The sequence below is a fragment of the Caretta caretta genome, chromosome 5 (assembly GCF_965140235.1).
Source record: "Caretta caretta isolate rCarCar2 chromosome 5, rCarCar1.hap1, whole genome shotgun sequence".
Classification (NCBI taxonomy): Eukaryota; Metazoa; Chordata; order Testudines; family Cheloniidae; genus Caretta; species Caretta caretta.
In genome coordinates, this window is record NC_134210.1 from 128030286 (window position 1) to 128047271 (window position 16986).

A 16986-nucleotide genomic window follows, 5' to 3' on the forward strand; every position below is an offset into this window, starting at 1 on the left:
ATCAGTGTCTGTTCAGTAGGACAGTACAGTTCACAACGTGGCACAGAGCAGTATCCGGGTATTACAGCTAGCATCTCCAACCCAGGGAAGGCACAGCAATGCCTCCTGGGGTCTTGAACAGCCTAGACTCCTGCCCTCTGCTGACTGGCTATTGGCTCCAACTCTTTCCTTCCCCCAGTCTCTTCATCTCAGCCTGACTTCACTCCTGCCTCTCTTACCTTCTTCTCCTCTCCTCTGTCCCCTTCACCCTGCTTCCCTTCCCATTTAACTGATCTCCTCCTAACTAACCCTCCCCCCAAATAAATTGTGGAATTAATATAGCTTACACTATTTGTCTACCCCTTCCCCACCCTGGCTGTCTGGTTGAATTTGATTGTAAACTTTCCAGGCAGGGACCATCTACTATTGTACAGCGCCTAGCACAATGGGGTCCCATTCTGCCTCAGGCACTGTCATAACAAACATCATTACTATTTATTATTTATTATTATTATTAACACCACGCTTGGAATCGGAGTCTCCTAAACTCCAAGTGCTATCAACAGAGCAGCATAACTGAAATCTTTTCCACCCAAGGAGTACAGAGGTGGGGGAGTGGGGGTGGGGAAATAACTTGATAAGAAATAAAACGTCAGCTTTAGGAAGTTGCCAGATGTCCCAACATCTGGCTATAGACGAAAACGGATGGAAATAGATGCTGTATAAAAAGAATACTACTTTGCATATGTACAGTGCCTTTCGTCCAAGAATTTCAATGTGCTTTACAAACCAAACCTCACAGCTGCTAATCACTGTCACCATTTGACAAATGAAGAAGCCGAGGCACAAGAAAGCTAAGTGACTTGTCCAAGGTGACACATGAAGTCTGATAGGAACCGGGGGTGGGGGTGGGGGCAGCGAGAGAGAGAATCCTGGCCCTATGGAAGTCAATGGGAACACTCACTGAATTCAGCAGGGCTGGTATTTCCTCTGGCTCTCAGGCCTGTGTTTTAAACACAGGACCATCCTTCCTCCTCTAATATTTTCACAAGATTTATCTCCCTGAATGACAGATCACACAACAGCAACACTGCATTTTTCGTGCTTGCGACTTTGTTGTGGTTGCTGCATGGAAATGGCTTGTAACAAAGACAGGCGACTTTCACAAGTCGCCTGCTTTCCACAGATTATAATAAAACTCATAAAAAAACAAAACAACTGAACCCACAACAACTCCCAGCACAAATCAGCACAAGGCAGAGCTTCCTCTTTCTGCAGCCTGGGGATTAATTTACTCCAGTGACCTGTGTCAGATTTCCTCAGATAAAGAAGCAAGGACACCAGGGTCTTAAAGCAGCAACATCACTTAACAAGCAAGTCAAATTAGACTGTAAAGCGACCTCCCTACTTTAAGTATCAGAGGGGTAGCCGTGTTAGTCTGCAGCCACGAGGAGTCCGGTGGCACCTTAAAGGCTAACATTTATTTGGGCATAAGCTTTCGTGGGTAAAAAACCCACTTCTTCAGATGCACTCCTTTAGTATATAGATATATATATTCCTGGCCATTGCTCCTTTGTTTGGAAATAGACCTGCCTCACATGGCCGAGAAGAGGAAAGGGAGGAAGACAAAGCCCGCTCCATTCATGGCTTGCCACTGTAGCGGCAAACAGAAGGAAAAAACCACAAACCCTTCATACAATTTCCGCCTCCACTGGAGAAATGCAAATACCAGCCCTTGCTTCCCCGCACCAGCTGAGAAAGGCAGGATGCTCCGCCGCCCATGCAAGCCAGAGAAGCCACGTTTAAAGCAGACGTTCAGTTATCCTGTGTCCCTCCCTCCCCCCTTCGCCTGTGGGCTCGCTCTGCTCCTGCGGGCTCACTTACATGCGGCCCTCCGACGCCCCGCTGCCTGCGAGGGTGCAGGTTCGAGCCCATCCTGCCGCGCTGGACGAACAGAGCCGCTGCGGGCTCCCCGGCGTCAGCTGCCACCGTGGAGCTGGAGCGAGGCACCTGAATTCCATCCCGACCCAGACGCCCCACCCCTCGGCCAGTCAGACCGGGGCTCTGAGTCATGCCCAGATGCCTGCCGGCCAGCGGCTGAATCTCTTCTTCCCCCTTCCAGTCCTGGGGAGGGAGGAAACACACACACACACACGCCACGTTTACTTTTCCACTAAAGTCATTGCAGTCTCTTCAGCTGCCTGGATCTGCCAAGGAGCAGCGAATGCCAGGCTGCCTTTTCCTGAGAGCTGGCTGGCTGAGAAAGCCTGGTTTGTAGATTCTCAGCCCCATCTGCCCTCTCGGGGCCAGAGCTTTTCCTTGGCCTGTTGAACCTTCAGCAGTTGTTACACATGCTTCCAGTCCTCTAAAAACCTAGAGAAAACAATACTCTGCTGGGCATCAGGACACCATAATACCACCTAGTTCTTATAGAGCACTTTTTATCCATTGATCTCAAAGCACTTTACAAAGGAGAGGTCACTGTCCCCATTTTACAGATGGGTAACTGGGAGGTGAAGTGACTCCCTCAACATAAGAATGGCCCTACTGGGTCAGACCAAGTTCCATCTAGCCCAGTCTCCTGTCTTCCAACAGTGGCCAGTGTCAGGTGCCCCAAAGGGAATGAACAGAACAGGGAATCAGCAAGTGATCCAAGGTCACACCGTAGTGGCTTAGTAACAGAACCCAGGTTTCCCGAGTCTCAGTCCAGTGCACTATCCACTAGGCAACAGTGTCTCCCTTTGAGGCAAGGCTGTCTTAGGAGAGGACAATGAAATCTGAAATGCCCCATTTTCAAAAATGGAGGATGTGTGCATGCAGGTCTGCAGACAACACTCCACGTGTAGGTACATGACCACACTTGTGCCTTCAGAGCCAGGAACGGTGCGCCCAACTGGCCATTTGAACGCACAGCTACCCTGTGTGCACACAGCTATAGGGTGACCATATTTCCCAAAGGGAAAATGGGACACCAGATGTGGCTGGCCCAAACCTGCCCTGTGGCCTGCCTGAGCCCCCCCCCCCCCACTCCACGCGTGGCTGGGGTGGCTGGAACTCTGCCTGCCCTCCGCAAGAAGCTGTCACTGGAACCCTGCCTCCCCCGCACCAGAGCCCGGCCCCCCCCCTTCAAGGAGTTGGTGTCTCTGCTTGCCCGCACCTCACACCACCTTTCTTTTTCTTTTTTTTTTTTTTTTTTACCAAAGTGGGTGTTTCATAGAATCATAGAATCATAGAATATCAGGGTTGGAAGGGACCCCAGAAGGTCATCTAGTCCAACCCCCTGCTCAAAGCAGGACCAATTCCCAGTTAAATCATCCCAGCCAGGGCTTTGTCAAGCCTGACCTTAAAAACCTCTAAGGAAGGAGATTCTACCACCTCCCTAGGTAACGCATTCCAGTGTTTCACCACCCTCTTAGTGAAAAAGTTTTTCCTAATATCCAATCTAAACCTCCCCCACTGCAACTTGATCAAATCAGCAAGAGCAAAAGGGACAAAGGCCCACTTTTGCCAAAAAAAGTCGGGACAGCCTGGACAGAGCTTAAAAAAGGGACTGCCCAGGCCAAAATGGGATGTAGAGTCACCTGAAGCTACAAACATTGTGCAAACATTTTCAATGAATGCAGAGACCAGCTCACTGGTTCTGGTGTGACAGGAAAAGCTGAAGGAGTTGTGAAGGGAAATCCAGGATGTTTTTGACCACATGCACCTGGCGGAAAATTTTATGAGACATGCCCAGCATTGTTAGCAGTTCAGCTCTACCACTGTTCTCAATAACTGCTGATTAGAGTTGCTCTAGACAGGGCACTATGCTCAGAATGATAGAGACACCCAGGCTCCCAACTCCTATAGTAGCAGACAGGATTGTGAGATCATAACACAGGGCACTAGTCTTGCTTCCTCTTCCTTTATTAAAATGAATTCAAATTGCCATTTATCAGGGTGCTAAATGGTATTTTTGGTATCACTGTCTGAGCTGTTTCCTCTTCCTAAGAGCTTCTAAGCTGGACAGTTTTGAGATGCTGTATGTGTTCAAACACTTCTTAAATGGGTGGATTGACAGTCATTTTGATAAGACCCATTCCCAATCCCATGCCTTGCTATGGTCCCATTTGTGCTACTCAGAGCTTTGTGCGAAGGACCAGGATTTGGATCTGTGCGCTGACAGGAGATAGACAACAATAGTTATTGTTGTGGACTAGAGAGAGCTTTGAACTGGAATTGGATTGGCTGTTCTAGGGCCTTTTGAGCCAGTCCAAGTCTAACGGAACAGTTTGCTGGGACTTTATTACTTCTGTCTCTGGGTTATTTTTATGACTATTAATCACATGGACTTTTTGTTCTGTGTTTGTACAGCGCATAGTACAGGTCCATGGTTACAGCTCCTAGACGCTACAATACATGTCTTCTTCTTTCTTGCCACTTCCCCAGTCGAGGTCAGGGACTTTTATAGCCTTCTTCCAAAACTCATGCTCATATGTCAGGCTGTCGTGCACATTGGATATCCAGTCCATGTACCAAGTCTTTAGTGTCCCCCTGCTCATCTTCTGTTGAGTCATTGCAAGAACCATCCTACTGATAGAACTCTCCGGTCTCCACTGGATATGCTCATACCAGCACAGCCTAGCCTCACTCAACTTGTCTTCAACTGGAGCAAACCAGGTTAGGCCCCTTACAACCTGGTTACATTTCCGGTCACAGAACGTTCAACCATTTGACAATCTCGACATCTTCATTGCCATAGTGCAGAGCATACCGATTTCCTTTCTTGTGGTAAAGAAGAAATAACTTGTACTTATGTGAACTACACGTGTCCTTCCAGCTGTTACCTTGGCAAGCCCTTGTGGCACAGGCTAATGAATAGGAAATCACCTTCCCTCACTATGCACCTGAGTGAGAGTTGGGATCTTGTTAATTACTTTTTAATCTTCTTCCTTTGAGGTATCAATGTACCAGGCCAGGCAGGATCCCAGATTTACTGGTCGAGTGATCTGCTCCAATGTCACAAACCCTGTTCCCCACCTCTCAGAAGGATCTGGATTCATAAGAAGTGCTAGAGAGAAACTTTAACTTAGTTCACTTATTTTTAATGGTCTTAATAAAACACAGACACAATCATTCATACTATACGAACAAATACGTATCATGAAAAGGTCAGTAGTGCAATGAATACTACATACAGTGCACCATTTAAATACTAAAGCCCTCACAAAAAAGGGACTTAAGTGCACATGAATGGGCTCTCTGCCCAGTGAATTTCACCCCATATGAAGAGTACCTACTAATCCACACCTAATTATGTAGATTAAGAAGGCAGATAATATACTGCGTACATTAAAAAATGTACTTTGCTCAGCATCCTTAAACATGTTCCTCAAAAAACAACCACCAACCAACAGGCAATGGGGATCTCTTGCCGACACTCAGTGAAATCCTGGCCCTATTGAAGTCAATGGCAAAACTCCCCTTTATTTCAATGGGGGCCCAAGACTTCTTTCACCTATGAGCGAAAGCTAGTTTGGCCCTGAGTAGAACAGCCTTTGTAAAACTGCACCTAGCAGCCAGGATCTCCAGCATAAAGAGAGAAAGTTTTTGATTTGAAGGAGGATGATTTGGAGGCAGGGGCTCTGGAACAGTTTGTATGGTGGGGGTACTGAGAGCCATTGAATCAAACTGTAAACACTGGATATAATGGAAACCACTTCATGCCAGGGGGTGCAGCAGCACCCCCAGTACCCCTAGTTCCAGCACCAATGTTTGTGGGAGGTTTGGTGGTTCTCAGTTTATTCTATACCACAAACCCCTTTTCTATAACAGGACCCTTTCCTATCTGGATGTAGCCAGGATTGCCCTCCCATTTAGCAATATGGGAAGGGCAGAGGGTTCATGACCCCCGTCACCTGTCTGCAACCCTCCTAGGGGTCACCACCTCCAAGTACAGGACCCCTGTTTTTTTCCTCCCATCACATATACATAGGCACACATGTGTATTTTGACGTTTATGTAGTTTAAAAATGTTTTTTGAATGTAATAGACTTAGAGCTGCATTTGGACTCAGACTTATAATAAACAGTCTATTAAAAAGTGTGGATTTTTGGCAAAAATTTTCCTTTGCAGTTCGACCATGAGGATGATTTAATCTGTCTAGTAACTGCAGGACTTCTGAAGCTAAGGTTTTCCAGCAGAGAATTACAGGAACAAACAAACCCATTCTCTCTAATTTACCAACATACTTTCCCACTCTGGCTCAGAGTTAAGACTCTTATTCTCCAAAGGCCACTGAGAGTTCATCTGACATAATGGGAACTGCAGTTCCAGCCATTCCAATGATTTGTCTCCTACAGGAGTTTTACGTCAGTCTCAAGTTACTACCTCAATGTAAATTCTTTCATCTGTCTCAAATGCTTGTTTCATGTACACTGCCCTGTAAGTCTGCCAGGGACCCAGCCCTTGATCCTTGGAGTAGTGCCATATTAGCCTGAGCTCACCTGGAGAAGGCCTCCTCCTGTTCTTTGAGTCAGAGGAATGACTGTGCAAAGATCCAAGAAAGGCAGAACTCAAGGGAAGGAAACTCAAAGGGTCATGGTTTGAGTCTCTTTCTCAGTGTGCTCAGGTTTACATCGAACAAAAACAATCAAACAGCGTTTCGAACAGGCATAAAAAAATGCTTTTGCAAAACATACTAGGCACAGCCATGTATGTCTGTGCACCAGCTTCGTCTTGGTATATGCAGATTGGGTAATCACACTCTTTAATACCTGTTTACACATGCAGTGCCCCCTGTTGTGCACACAAAGATAAGTACCCACAAACGTTGGAGGCACAATTCAGTGACCCAAAGCAAATCTGTGTGTCTGCAGGTGATGCCTACCTGCCACAGCATCTGTTCTGTGTCTTTTCTTGTTTTCAGTGCAACAGCTGGGCTGTTGCTTTTCAGTGTTCTTTTCCTTAGCTTCACACATGCCATAGTTATATCAGTGTTGCTCTTTAAGGGACACACATGGTGTATATTTACTGCCCATGAATGGTGTTAGATGGGTGGGCCTGGAGAATGTAGCCTTCTATTTAGCCAGCAAATGGTGCAGTGTGAGCACCCAGGGCCAGCTTCCCCACACCGTCCCACCCACAGACTCAGAGGTCACCACCTATCACGATGAAAGTTCCTTCTCCCCACACATCCACTTTGTCCCTTCAGCATGACAGCCTGCCGGCCATGGGATGGTAACAGGCTTGGTGTAACAACTGTCCACCAGGGTTTGGACGGGTGACCTCCAGAGCTAGCACCAAGGCTCTGTAACTGGGGCCTGCCTATCTCCATGGAATGGCAGAGGGGGACCTGTCACACATACTCATCAGTGGGCTGCATCCGGGAGCCAGATTTCACTGTCATTTGGGAAAAAATAACTCCCACTTACCAGCAGGATGGTCCATCACACTGGCTCCGTGGAGGGAAATAAAGAAGCAGAAGGCTGCCCTCGTATTTCCCTCCAATTTAAGGAGGCACCCAGTGGCTCCCAGTGCAGGGAAGACAGCAGATTCTATAGGGCTGCTACTCCCCGTCCTGCGCAGGTGGCTGGGGAGTGGATATGCAAGGGGTGGGGAATGGCGGAGCCAGGCATCGGCCAGGCCAGCACGACTGAGGGAGACGGGGAGAAATCAGCTGTTGGTATGGATCAGGCGCAGGATACTTGTCTCCTGGTGCAGGAGGGGAGCCACGGAAGAGAACAGCGAATGCGGGTATGTCTACACAGCAGCTGGGAGGTGCGATTCCCAGCTTGGGTAGACATACATGCGCTAGCTCGACCACTACTAGTGCCTAAAAATAGCAATGTGGGTGCAGCGGCATGGGCTAGCTGCTGAGAGCCTGTGGGAGAGCTAACATGAGCCACCGCCCATGCTGATCGGCTCTAGCTCAATCAGAGCTAGTGGGTACATCTGCCCCTGCTGGGAATCACACCTCCCAGATGAACCCTCGGAGAGCCACCTTCTCTCCCTGCCTTGCTCCTGGAGCGGCACAGCTCTGCCTCTGGCACGGGGCAGATGACATGGGGACAAGCAGCCCGATAGAATTGTTTTAGGAGGGAATGGTCACCTACTTTAAACGAATCCAGATGACCTTGAGGCTCCTGGATCACCTGCTTTGGAGACTCCTTGTCTGGAGCCCAGCTTTGTTTCTGCTCTCCTCCAGTTAACTTCATTTTTGTGGTCCATCCCCTGCATTTTGTCCCCTTTAAGCCTGTGTTGTTTCTCCTGTTTAATCACCCTGTTTGTGTTACTAGAGTCTCAAGTCCCATGCGGGACAATAGGAATTTTAGCACTGAGTTCAATGGGACCTAGATCAGGCCCTGGCTTTATCAGAAGTTTACTCTTGTGACTAAGTGCTGATACTCACATGAAGGCTCTTCCAACCCACAGCCAGCGGGGCAGGAAGCTAACTGTTAATTTTAACTTTGCATGACCTTTGCTGCGATATAGATCTCTTTGCTTTGGGGCAAGAAGCACCAGAACCTGCTTTTCCATTGACTCACTATGCATATACATCAGAGGTGAGTGGTTGATAGCACATTTCTTGTAACACCAGTTTGTCCTGTCTGCGATTAACCTTGCTCTCTCTTCCTGTCTTCCTCCCACACTCTGGCCTGTGAGAGCCCAGATCTGGAGGATGGTGTGGATTGCACCATCAGCAAGTTTGCAGACGACACTAAACTGGGAGGAGAGGTAGATATGCTGGAGGGTAGGGATAGGATACAGAGAGACCTAGACAAATTGGAGGATTGGGCCAAAAGAAATCTGATGAGGTTCAACAAGGACAAGTGCAGAGTCCTGCACTTAGGACGGAAGAATCCAATGCACCGCTACAGACTAGGGACCGAATGGCTCGGCAGCAGTTCTGCAGAAAAGGACCTAGGGGTGACAGTGGACGAGAAGCTGGATATGAGTCAAGAGTGTGCCCTTGTTGCGAGGACGGCCAATGGCATTTTGGGAAGTATAAGTAGGGGCATTGCCAGCAGATTGAGGGAAATGATCATTCCCCTCTATTCGACATTGGTGAGGCCTCATCTGGAGGACTGTGTCCAGTTTTGGGCCCCACTCTAGAAGAAGGATGTGGAAAAATTGGAGAGAGTCCAGCGGAGGGCAACAAAAATGATTAGGGGACTGGAACACATGACTTATGAGGAGAGGCTGAGGGAACTGGGATTGTTTAGTCTGCAGAAGAGAAGAATGAGGGGGGATTTGATAGCTGCTTTCAACTACCTGAAAGGTGGTTCCAAAGAGGATGGATCTAGACTATTCTCAGTGGTAGAAGAGGACAGGACAAGGAGTAATGGTCTCAAGTTGCAGTGGGATAGATTTAGGTTGGATATTAGGAAAAACTTTTTCACTAGGAGGGTGGTGAAACACTGGAATGTGTTACCTAGGGAGGTGGTGGAATCTCCTTCCTTAGAAGTTTTTAAGGTCAGGCTTGACAAAGCCCTGGCTGGGATGATTTAATTGGGGATTGGTCCTGCTTTGAGCATGGGGTTGGACTAGATGACCTCCTGAGGTCCCTTCCAACCCTGATATTCTATGATTCTATGATTTCTCTTGGTCCGTGACACTGCATTTTAAAAATGGCTCAGGCATTTTTAACAAAAGTTTAGTAAGTTCTAAGCTAATAGTCACTGCCACTGTAGGACAATTTGTTTAAATTATTTTGACATTTGCCTTTTTCTGATCCATGAGCTGAAGTGCAGTTACATTTGGTCCTTTATGCTTGGAATATATTTTAATAGAGAAAAAAAAAAACCCAAAGAGTCTATCGAAGAGAACAATTTAGACATTTGTAATAATGACTTTAGTCCGTGAGGACATTAAAAGCCAACATTTGCAATCAGTTCCCATACGAGGTGGTATGTGAAACGCCATAGGTTTTCCCCTGTGTGTAAAATAGGAGATTCCAAGACCTCTGTGGGGAAAGCTGTTTGTAAATGTTCACCTTTTAATAGTGGCCACTGTACTAATACAACTGAAAATTATCCAAGCACTGGATTCAATCAGATTCTGTTGCTCTGACACTAAGCTGTGGTTGAGTCTTGTCGCTCATTTGGATTCTGACCAGCTCCTTCTTTTCAGCTTGGAGAAGAGGAGACTAAGGGGGCGGAGGGGGGATATGATAGAGGTATATAAAATCATGAGTGGTGTGGAGGAAGTGAATAAGGAAAAGTTATTTACTTGTTCCCATAATATAGGAACTAGGGGCCACCAAATGAAATTAATGGGTAGCAGGGTTAAAACAAATAAAAGGAAGTTCTTCTTCACTCAGCACACAGTCAACCTGTGGAACTCCTTGCCTGAGGATGTTGTGAAGGCTAGGACTATAACAGGGTTTAAAAGAGAACTGGATAAATTCATGGAGGTTAAGTCCATTAATGGCTATTAGCCAGGATGGGTAAAGAATGGTGTCCCTAGCCTCTGTTGGTCAGAGGGTGGAGCTGGATGGCAGGAGAGAGATCACTTGATCATTACCTGTTAGGTTCACTCCCTCTGGGGCACCTGGCATTGGCCACTGTCGGTAGTCAGAATCCTGGGCTGGATGGACTTTTGATCTGACCCAGTATGGCCATTCTTATGTTCTTTTCTCTTTTATACAACTGCGGTAATTTGAATCAGGAGGCCTGTCCATTTACTTCAAGCCATTTGTTAGACCAGCCTGGGTGTAACCCCCCAGAGATGTTCTACAGCAGGGGTGGGGAACTTTTTTCTATCAGGGGCCATTGACTCACAGAAAAAAATCAGTCTCGGGCTACACACAGCTCCACACAGGGCAGGGTGGGGGGAGAAGAGGGCATGGAGGCTTGGGGCTTCTCTTTGGCTCTGGGATGGGGCCAGAAATGTGGGGTTCAGGGTATGGGAGGGGGCTCCAGGCTGGGGCAGGGGGTTGGGATGCAGGAGGGGGTGAGGGCTCCGGCTGGGGGTGTGGGTTCTGGGGTGGGGCTGGGGATGAGGGATTTGGAGTGCAGGAGGGGGCTCCGGGCTGGGGCCAAGGGGTTTGGAGTGTGGGAGTGGGCTCAGGGCTGGGGCCAAGGGGTTTGGAGTGCAGGAGGAGGTTTGGGGTGCGGGCTCCGGGAGGGATTTTGGGCATGGGAGGGGGCTCAGGGCTGGGGCAGAGGTTTGGGGTGGGGGTGAGGGTGCGGGGTCTGGGAGGGAGTTAGGGTGCAGAAGGGGGTCCAACCTGGGGCAGGGCGTTCAGGGTGCTGGCTCCGGACTGGCGGTGCTTACCTCAGGCGGCTCCCAGTCAGCGGCACAGCGGGGCTAAGGCAGGCTCCCTGCCTGCCCTGGCATCCCTGCAGCTCCCGGAAGCGGCAAGCATGTCTGGCCCTTAGGCGGAGGGGCCAGGGGGCTCTGTGCAGTGTGCGCTGCCCACACCCACAGGTGCTGCCCCTGCATCTCCCATTGGCTACAGTTCCTGGCCAATGGGAGCTGTGGAGCTGGCACTGGGGGCAGGGACAGCGTGCAGCGCTTCCCCAATCACTCCTGCTCCTAGGGGCCGCAGAGACATTCCGGTCGCTTCCAGGAGCTGCGCAGAACTGACTGGACTTTTAATGGCCTGGCAACCCTAGTTTCCCCCTGCAGTGGGGCGAGCTAGCACTCACGGCTCCAGCCCCGCAGCGGGTTTGGGGGGGAGGGGAAGCCGAGACTTGGGGCTTTTGGCCTGCAGCGCGCAGAGACTTGCTGCGGGTCAGATGAAATGAAGCAGCGGGCCAGATCTGGCCTGTGGACCGTAGGTTCCCCACCCCTGTTCTACAGCTACGTAAGGAGCTCTTTTAAAATGACCACTCAGGGGAGTTGTGGATGTAGCCTGTGTCCACACTGCAGTGTGCCCAGACAAGTTCTCCCACAATTCACTGAGAAAGAATTAGAGTGGTGCAGCTTAGTGGAACACAAAGAACCGGGGGCTGTACACCTCTGAAGTCTTAGCACTGCATCTGAGTGAGTGTAGCCCCAGAGTGAACACAGCAGCTTGAGTATTATTTAAAGTGTGACCACTCGCACTTGAGCTAGGCCAACTCAAGAGGAGTAACTTGAGTGAAGATAACTCAAGTTAGCGCTGCAGTGAAGACCGACCCAAGCCATTCTAGTTTTGCCCTGTACTCATTTGAGTAATCCCCCCTACTTTGATTCATAGATACCCAGGCCAAAAGGGACCATTTTGATCTAGTCTGACCTCCTGTATAACACTGGCCAGAGAACTGCCCAAAACAATTCCTAGGGCAGATCTATTAGATAAAACATCCAATCTTGGTTTTAAAATTGTTGTGGAGGATTCTCCATCACTGACCCTTGGAAAGTTCTGCCAATGGTTATTTCCTATCACTGTTGCAAATTTACACCTTATTTCCAGTCTGAATTTGTCTGAGTTAAACTTCCAGCCATTGTACCATGTTACACCTTTCTCTGCTAGATTGAAGAGCCCATTATTAAATATTTGTTCCCCATGTAGGTGCATACAGACTAATTAAGTCACCCCTTAACCTTCATTTTGGTAAACTAAATGGATTGAGCTCCTTGAGTCTCTCAATAGGGCAGGTTTTCTAATCCTTTAATCATTCTCTTCTTTGAACCCTCTCCAACTTATCAACATCCATCTTGAATTGTGGGCACCAGAACCGATCAGCAGCGGTCTCACCAGGGCCAAATCCAGAGGTAAAATAACCTCTCCGCTCCTACTCCAGATTCCCCTGTTTGTGCACCCCAGGATTGGTCACAGCCTCACACTGGGAGCTCCTGTTCCACAGATTATCTACCCCCCAAATCTTTTTCCGAGTCACCGCTTCCCAGAGTAGAGTCCTGTAAGTACAGCCCACATTCTGTGGTCCTACTTTGAAAGCTGCTGTGTTTTAGAGGTGTTCTCCCTGGTGCCTACGGCCAGACCTTAGTCACTCAGTGTAAAGGGACTGAAAGGTCTGTGGGGGTCAGTTGTGCCCTGGCTTACACCCAGTTACAACCCCATTTTTGCCTTGTGTTGGCCTCAAACAGCTGAAGAAACGCTAGGATTTTTAGGTCTCAGAATAAATACTTAAGAACCTCTAACAGCTGACAGGACAGATTAGCCTGGCTAACAAACATCTGTGTCAAAATGAGAAATCGCCCTCAGGTTACACCATGAATCAGATTATTTGGGTCGTGGACTAGGTCTTGGGAGACCTGGAGTCTGTTCCCAGCTTTACCACTGGCCTGCTAGGTGACCTTGGCCAAGTCACTGCCCTGCGCCTCAGTTTCCCCATTTGTAAAATGGGGAGAATGACACTGGTCTCCTTTGTAAAGCGCTTTTAGATCTACTGAGAATAGCTAGGCATTCTATAGGCACTGATCCAAAGCCCACAGAAGTTGAATCCTACCACTGACTCACATGGGCTTTGGATCAGGCCCTGGTAATGTGTATACACAATTATTTTTGCCAGAGCGATGTATACTGCTAGTTTACCACACAAGTTGCGTGGTGCCAGAAAGAGGAGTCGTTAAACTTGTGTGACTAATTTGAAAAGCTTTAGGCCCTATCTGAACTTGCAGGATACCTAGAGGTACCTGAGTAAACCGCGTTCACAAGGGGTTTCCAGGGCTTACACAGCCTGAGCTGGACTTCATCGCATATACCAAAGCAGCAAGGACGTGAAAAATGCTGCATTTGTACATATATATTATAGTAAGGAAGCAGCATGGATGAGAGGATGGCACAGGAGTTATCTTCACAGGATTCAATAGAGTTCTGTGCTTTATTAAAAAAACCCATCATTTGTTTATTGAAAAATAGTACTTTTGAACACAGCATAACTCCAACAGACAGTATCTTACAGCTATGCTGTTTCTTTGATGCTAGATAAAGGCAAACAGGAATGAGAAATATGTGGGTAGAGATAAGTGCTTAGCCCAAAGAAAATAATGCCAGTGGTAAGGCGCTCTCCGAGAGCATGTGATTGCATGCAGCAATCATGAGGTCTGACCAACCCAGTACTGTCAGGCAAGTCAGACAATCAGACACACTTGCAAGTGATCGTTTAAAGAGCCTGCAGAATAGTAAGAGCTCTTATAACTTTCAGCTGCAACCAAGATGGTGCAAGGTAATTTTAACGGGGCCTCAGCTAATTCCAAAATCAGGCCTGGTGCAGGGAAGGAAGATAACATACAGCAACTTCTGCACCCCATCCCTACATCACCTGTGCTGGATGCTGTTCTGACACAGCAGAGGATCCAACCAAGGTCTTATTGCTCACTCCAGCCACCTCAGATTCGTGATCTTTTCAGTTCTTTAGATGCAACTGCAGAAGTCAGGGCGAAACAGCACAAATTCCTATTGCTCTCAAGTTATCAGCTCCTTTCACCTTAGCTAGGGCCAAAAGGCAATGCCGGAAGTCCTTACCTGACACTGGCAGGACACAGTCTGGCTTTGAAGGTCACTTGTGATACCTGGCTTTGATAAGCTCCAGCAGGAGAAGATTCTATCCTACCGCTTTGATGCCCACATACCAATCCTGCTCTCGCCTCTGTTTTGAGGGGAAGTCTGTGACTGTTTCCACTCCTGAAAATACCTGGCAAGTGGGGGGGAAATTTACATGCCCACGAAAAACTAAAAACTTTGTGCAAGAGTCTTGATATACAGCATAGCAGCTATATTACTACTGCAGCCTGTCACAACGCATGTACACTTGCCATATCACAATAACGCCTTGAACTTCAAGAGGCTCTGTTATCAGGACGACTTTGAGCTTTCTACAAGGAGTTATTAAACCTCACACACTCCTCAGAGCTAGGTAATCAGTATTATGCATTTTACAGGGTAAATGAAGGCACCGAGGGGATGGTCAGTTACTTCAAAGCCAGCCGCCTATGCTTTGACTCTGAACTATATGTAGGCATCTGAATAGAAGGGGTGTGATTTTTCAAGAGGTCTGATAACTTCAATGGGATTTGTGGGTTCTCTCAACACTTCTGAAAATCAGACCATTTCTACGTAGGTTGCCAAATTACTGATCGAGGAGCCTAACTTTAGGTGCCCAGGTTTGCAAATGTCAGCCTTATAGGGATTGCTTATGGTCAGAAGGCAAGTCAGCAACAGATCTAGGATTAGGGCCCTGAAGGGAATAGAGCACATGCGATCTAGGTGGATCCCCTTCCACCTGGGGGGGCACATGCTTGCCCAGAACAGAGCCCTTTATAGCTTTCTGGAAGAGCCAGTATTGTTGTACGATCAGGATTCTTCAGGGGCCATGTGGCAGGCTGCTCAGAGGTGCCAGGTCCCCTCTATTCTTCCAGAAAAAGTGACTGTTTTCTTCTGTTTGCTCTCTTTTCTGAGCCCACGGGCTCTGCAGAGCCAGACCCAGCTTTTCAATCACACTAAGAGTTACGAATGGCATGGTAATGAAGTAAGAGGTGTGTGTTTCACGAGGAGGAAGTGTCTTTGCTGAGGGAGACACAGCTTGTGATGTCTTTTTTTAGGCCCCATCTCCACGGGAGATGCTGGACTGGTGTCACTCTATGGGAGTGAGCTTCCCGGGTATGAAGACTGCCTTACACAGGTGTAACATGTCTGCATTAGGGGTTTGCTGTGGTTGATGTGTGTGATGCTGGCTCTGGTCAAGGCTGCAGGCATTAGCTAAGAACTGACAAACTCATAGCTGGAGAGCAGGCTAGTTCACTTATGTCTTAGTGTTGCTCAAAATAGGTATTACTCTTATAAGAATGTATTTAGTGTTTAGTTTCTAAGGTACGTCTGTAAATTGCTATAGGCACTAATCTTATTTGTCATGTCTGCATTCCAGGCTATAAGGCAATATGTAAGGTTTGTTTTATAACTTTGAAAATGTTTGCTCTGAATTTGTGAACTCAGATGGGAAGAGTGTGTCTCCCCCAGCCCCCATGCAACCATCCAGAAGAACTATCAAAATCAGATGGGCCATCAAAGACCATCACAGTACAAAGAATTGGTGAATGGCCCTGTTAGACCTTGGAAATGCTATGTGCAAGGAAGCTTGTCCTATTGACCTGGAGGCTGAATGAAGGAAATAAAAACAAAGAAACAGGAAAATTTGTCATCTCTTTGCTGTTTGAACTCTCAAAGGGCCAGAGGCACTAAACTGAAGCCAGAGATCCCCAGTGGTTACCCCTGGGTCTGCCCTGAAAGACATTTTGAATTGACAGATCTCTACAACTCTTTCACTCTTAGACTGTAGATTGCAACTCATGTGTATATGTGTTTGCTTGCTTTAATCTGTAAATAACTCTTATGTCTTTTTCCTAGCTAATAAACAGTTAGTTTATTACAGGACTGGCTACAGGCGTTGTCCTTGGTGTGAGATCTAGGGTACTAGTTGATCTGGGGTAAGTGACTGGTCTCTTGGGACTGGAAGCAACCTGAATATTGTGATTTTTGGTGTAAGTCACCCTTTGTCACTAAGTCCATCTTATCTGGGTGGCAAGATAGATTGGAGAGTCCAAGGGGACTGTCTGTGATGCCATGGTAAGATGTTACAGTGATCCATGAGTGTGTACTTGTCACTGGCTTGGTGAAATGTAATTACAGAATCAGAGAATCATAGAATATCAGGGTTGGAAGGGACCTCAGGAGGTCATCTAGTCCAACCCCCTGCTCAAAGCAGGACCAATCCCCAATTAAATCATCCCTGCCAGGGCTTTGTCAAGCCTGATCTTAAAAACTTCAAAGGAAGGAGATTCTACCACCTCCCTAGGTAACGCATTCCAGTGCTTCACCACCCTCCTAGTGAAAAAGTTTTTCCTAATATCCAACCTAAATCTCCCCCACTGCAACTTGAGACCATTACTCCTTGTTCTGTCATCTGCTACCACTGAGAACAGTCTAGAGCCATCCTCTTTGGAACCCCCTTTCAGGTAATTGAAAGCAGCTATCAAATCCCCCCTCATTCTTCTCTTCCACAGACTAAACAATCCCAGTTCCCTCAGCCTCTCCTCATAAGTCATGTGTTCCAGTCCCCAAAAAATTTTTGTTGCCCTCCA

At 47.7% G+C, this 16986-nt stretch overlaps 1 protein-coding gene across 2 annotated transcripts in view; it reads right to left on the bottom strand.

Annotated features, from left to right (window-relative positions):
- GNE (glucosamine (UDP-N-acetyl)-2-epimerase/N-acetylmannosamine kinase) overlaps nucleotides 1-2176 on the bottom strand; it is a 62842-nt gene extending 60666 nt beyond the window's left edge. Inside the window, exon 1 of one of the 2 annotated variants that reach the window (XM_048849977.2) lies at nucleotides 1864-2176. In XM_048849977.2, the coding sequence (XP_048705934.1) occupies nucleotides 1864-2052 (189 nt within the window). In that variant the 5' untranslated portion in view covers nucleotides 2053-2176. The remainder of the gene's footprint in view (nucleotides 1-1863) is intronic. The other variant, XM_048849979.2, reaches the window with a different exon arrangement.
- Between the last annotated feature and the right edge of the window lie 14810 nt (nucleotides 2177-16986).